Raw genomic sequence first — 4,453 nt, 5'->3', positions numbered from 1 at the left:
TGTGTGTGTGTGTGAGTGAGTGAGTGAGTGAGTGAGTATGTGAGTATGTGTGTGTGTGTGTGAAGGTAATTCATCTTTCGGTTTTGCTGCACCAGCTCTTTAAAGTAGGGATTCATGATATATTGGGGCGACTACACAGATTCTAAACTAATTTTTCAAATTTCTGTGATGATTGTCCGGGGAAAATTCTCTGAACTTTATGACTTTGATTTCAATTTGGACTGACTTTCTTACTATTCCAAATTTATCTCTCATATTTATGATTTTTCCTCATCAGAATTCTGAGTTTATGTCTTGCAATTCAATTATTTTGTTTTTAGTAATTTTTTTTTTTTTTTTTTTTTCATTTTTATTTAAAAATTATTATGACAAATTATTATGATGAATAAAAATAAATTGAAGCTATTTAGAAATAAAAATAAAAATAATTTAGAAATAAAAAATAATTTAGAAATGTAAAATCCCAAAACTATTTAAAAAGTGGATATTTGTTAAAATGTAATTTATTTCTGTGATGTTCAGCTGTATTTTCAGCATCATTACTCCAGTCTTCAGTGTCACATGATCTTCAGAAATCATTCTAATATGCTGATCTGCTGCTCAAGAAACATTTCTGATTATTATCAATGTTGGAAACAGTTCACATTTTGATGAAAACTGCGATACATTTCATTTTTCAGGATTCTTTGATGAACCAAAAGTTCAAAAGAACAGCATTTATGTATCTTTTGTAACATTATAAATGTCTTTACTGTGACTCTTGATAAATGTAATAAAAGTGTTAGTTTGTGAATGTCAGTTTGGTGTGTAACTCTCTCTTCGTCTCTGGCTCCTGCAGCAGAATCGTGTGGTCGGTGCCATGCAGTTGTTCTCTGTGGACCGTAAGGTTTCTCAGCCCATCGAGGGTCACGCGGCTGCGTTTGGACATTATAAACTGGAGGGAAACCCAAACGCTTCCACGCTCTTCTGCTTCGCTGTCAGAGGGCAGGCTGGGGGAAAGGTGGCATTAGACAGCATCACATTCATATGGTGTTTCTGTGGTTTTTCTGGAGTGTAAAGCTGTTTTTTGTCTTCTCCAGCTGCACATCATCGAGGTCGGTCAGCCTCAGGCCGGTAACCAGCCGTTCACTAAGAAAGCAGTGGACGTGTTTTTCCCTCCTGAAGCACAGGCGGACTTTCCTGTGGCCATGCAGGTCAAACCTTTACCATGCTATAGAGACAGTAGTCACTTCCGGAAGTAAAAACTCCATTCATTTTCTCCATAGAGAAATTGATTTTTAACAAAAACTGATAAACCCTTAAAGACAGAGCTGTTGTGAGCTCAGAGGTTGTTAATCATTTGTATGTGCTTTTGCTGAAGCCATCTGTTCACATTAACTTATTTTTTAAATAATCATGTTTACAGTTTTTTTTCACCTGCTTACACACATTTTCAAAACTTTGCCTCTTTTTTTCAAAACTTTACACACAAATCCAAGAATTGCACACACAAAATGCAAAATGCCTCACATCTCTTGCAAAATGAAGCACTACATTCAAAATATCACAAACACATCTCAAAAGCAAACATTTGCAAACACCTTTGCCATAATATTAGTTCCTCTTAGATTTGTGTGTGTTGCATAGAGAATTGTGTGTTGTGTTTTGCAAAAAGTGTTTTATGAAATTGAAAACTGAGTCAAAGGCCGAGAATTAGTGTATGGTTTTGCAGATTTGGTGTGTGCTTCTGCTGTTTGAGTGTCAGCTTTCAGAAATTGTGTGACAAGTAAAGATTTTGTGTGTAAGCAGTTGAAAAAAACTGTAATAGCAGAATTCATGGTAAAAACTACATTACCCATGATGCTGTACAGAAATTCCACCAATCAGAGAGTTGCAGCACGCAAAATGCACCAAAAGAGATCTTTAGCTCCGCCCCCCTCCCATGAAACATCATGAAGTAATCGAGCTGGGGTCCCCATGCTCTCAAAATACTTAAATATTTGTACATATATGCATATTTGTCAGTAAACATAAAATATATAGTATCTATAAATACAACCAACAACTTTACATTAGTAGTTTTATATTTCTCTGTCGTATTTAATTCAATTATGTTATTCAGTGCTGGGTAGATTACTTTCAAATTGTTGTCCGTTACTGATTACAGATTACATGATGAAAATTGTAGTTAGTAACAATCTAGGTTACTTATTTTCGCTATTTGATATCAACATCATAATGTGCATTAAACGGGCAGTGGGTTTGAGAGTTAATAAAAAGCTAATATTTAATTCACTCATAAAAATGTAAAATAAAATTACAGTATATATAAAAAACTAAATAAAACACTAAAAATATAAATGTTTAATTTGTTTACCTGCATGTTTATGTGACCATTAACCTACATCAGAAAACTGTGAGCATGCAAATGTCTTGCTAAATTATTGAAATATTAATTTCCTCAGGGATATTTCAACTAAATGTTTTATGTCAAAGTGATTTGGCTGAAGAAAAAAAGTTTTGGGAATCCCCGCATTACATGAACAAATATTAATAAAACAGCAGTGACATCACACGTCTATAGTTAATAGTATGACACACTGTAGGAGTTTTAGAAAGGAAACTTTAAAAGAGGAAAAAAAGAAGAATTAGGGAAAATCAATAAATTATGAATAATTTGCTGCCTTTTTGTATGTAATCATGTAATCCATAAAAAGTAACTGTAATATGATTATGAGCATTTTAAAATGTAATATAATCTAATTACAAGTACTTAATTTTTGGAATCTGATTACTGTATGTAATCCAGATTACAAGTAATCAGTTACTACCCAGCACTGGTCTTTCGCAATGCTTCATGGGATTGTAGTTCTTTCTCTCATTTAAGTAGTTAAGTTCACATTATCTTTGTCTATCTGTCCAGTTTTCAAAAACTTTTTTGCTTCAAATCAAAGTTTATAGTGTTGTGATTCTCCTTGTAGCTGTTTGGTTTGGTTCATATCTTATAACGCTTTAATGTAGACTCTTTTAAAAGTCCCTATGGGAAAAATGAATGGTAAAAATACTTCCATTAAAAGTACTGGCACTGATGCACTCTTATTACCTGATGACAGAAGAGTTACTGATCACATGTTGAATTATGTTCACTCCTGTGTTTTCTCTCTCAGATCGGAACTAAGCACGGCGTCATCTACCTCATCACTAAATACGGTTACTTTCACATGTATGATCTGGAGTCGGGCGTGTGTATTTACATGAACCGCATCAGCGCTGAAACCATATTCGTCACGGCCGCTCACGAGAGCACATCTGGGGTCATCGGGGTCAATAAGAAGGGGCAGGTACACACATCTGTACACACAACACTGAAAACTGGCTTGCACAAGTAAATAGGACAAAAGCATTAAGAGAATGCATGCTTTAACACGCTCAAAATTGCTTCTGGTGTCCAGCATTGTGCATTTTATGTCCTTTACTGATGCATGAACACATAAATCTTAATCAAGAACTGAACTGGGTTTGTCTCTTATTATAAGCTACATCTTTTGTTTATTATACCTATAGTTAGCGTTCTGTTTACGGTACATCATAATAAATTGATTGTTTTGTAAAAGTTGAAATTGCACTGCCATATACCGGTAATTTAAAAAATGCCATAATTACATCTGTCTGTCTGTCTGTCTGTCTGTCTGTCTGTCTGTCTGTCGGTCGGTCGGTCGAACTAAATATAATAACTATAATAAATATATAACTAAATATAAAATAATACTTAAAACTATATAAATATAATAATCAAATACAATAATTAAAAAAACAGCTTTTAAAAAGACAATTGACCAATCAGAATAAAGTATTCCAAAGTTATAATTGTAATGAAATTATAATCATAAGCAAATAAATAAGATTAAATTGTATTATTATTATTATTAATAAAAAAACAAACAAAAAAAAAAACAATTGGTTTAGATTTTCAGCCCAATCTGTCCAAAAGTTTCAGTTTTCAAGGATATCCTCTTTTCTTCTCTGTGCGTGTTCAGTTACTCCACGTGTGTCACTAATGTGTGTGTGTGTGTGTTTAGGTGCTGTCGGTGTGTGTGGAGGAGGAGAACGTAGTAAATTACGTGACTAACGTGCTGCAGAATCCCGAGCTGGCGTTGCGTTTGGCGTTACGCAGCGATCTTCCCGGAGCCGAGGAGCTCCTGACACACAAGTTCAACACGCTCTTCTCTCAGGGCAGCTACACCGAGGCGGCTAAAGTCGCTGCATCGGCTCCCAAGGTTCCTGACAACACGCACACACACACTCTCGCACACACACACACACACTCACTCTCGCACACACACACACACACACACACACACACACACACACACACACAAACACACACACACACTCTCTCTCGCACTCACACACACACACACACACACACACTCTCTCTCTCTCTCTCTCTCACACACACACACACACTCTCTCT

The 4,453-nt window shown here is 35.3% G+C and overlaps 1 protein-coding gene across 1 annotated transcript in view; it reads left to right on the top strand.

Moving 5' to 3' along the window:
• cltcl1 (clathrin, heavy chain-like 1) overlaps window positions 1-4,453 on the top strand; it is a 44,937-nt gene that overhangs the window by 11,201 nt on the left and 29,283 nt on the right. Inside the window, exons 3-6 of the mRNA XM_016463785.1 lie at window positions 839-1,000; window positions 1,080-1,193; window positions 3,147-3,320; window positions 4,059-4,256. Of these exons, the coding sequence (XP_016319271.1) occupies window positions 839-1,000; window positions 1,080-1,193; window positions 3,147-3,320; window positions 4,059-4,256 (648 nt within the window). The remainder of the gene's footprint in view (window positions 1-838; window positions 1,001-1,079; window positions 1,194-3,146; window positions 3,321-4,058; window positions 4,257-4,453) is intronic.

This window comes from Sinocyclocheilus anshuiensis, unplaced genomic scaffold, assembly GCF_001515605.1.
Source record: "Sinocyclocheilus anshuiensis isolate Anshui unplaced genomic scaffold, SAMN03320099.WGS_v1.1 scaffold332, whole genome shotgun sequence".
NCBI classification, from domain to species: Eukaryota; Metazoa; Chordata; class Actinopteri; order Cypriniformes; family Cyprinidae; genus Sinocyclocheilus; species Sinocyclocheilus anshuiensis.
Note: the sequence above shows the minus strand (reverse complement) of the source record. Positions and strands in the feature narration are given on the sequence as shown.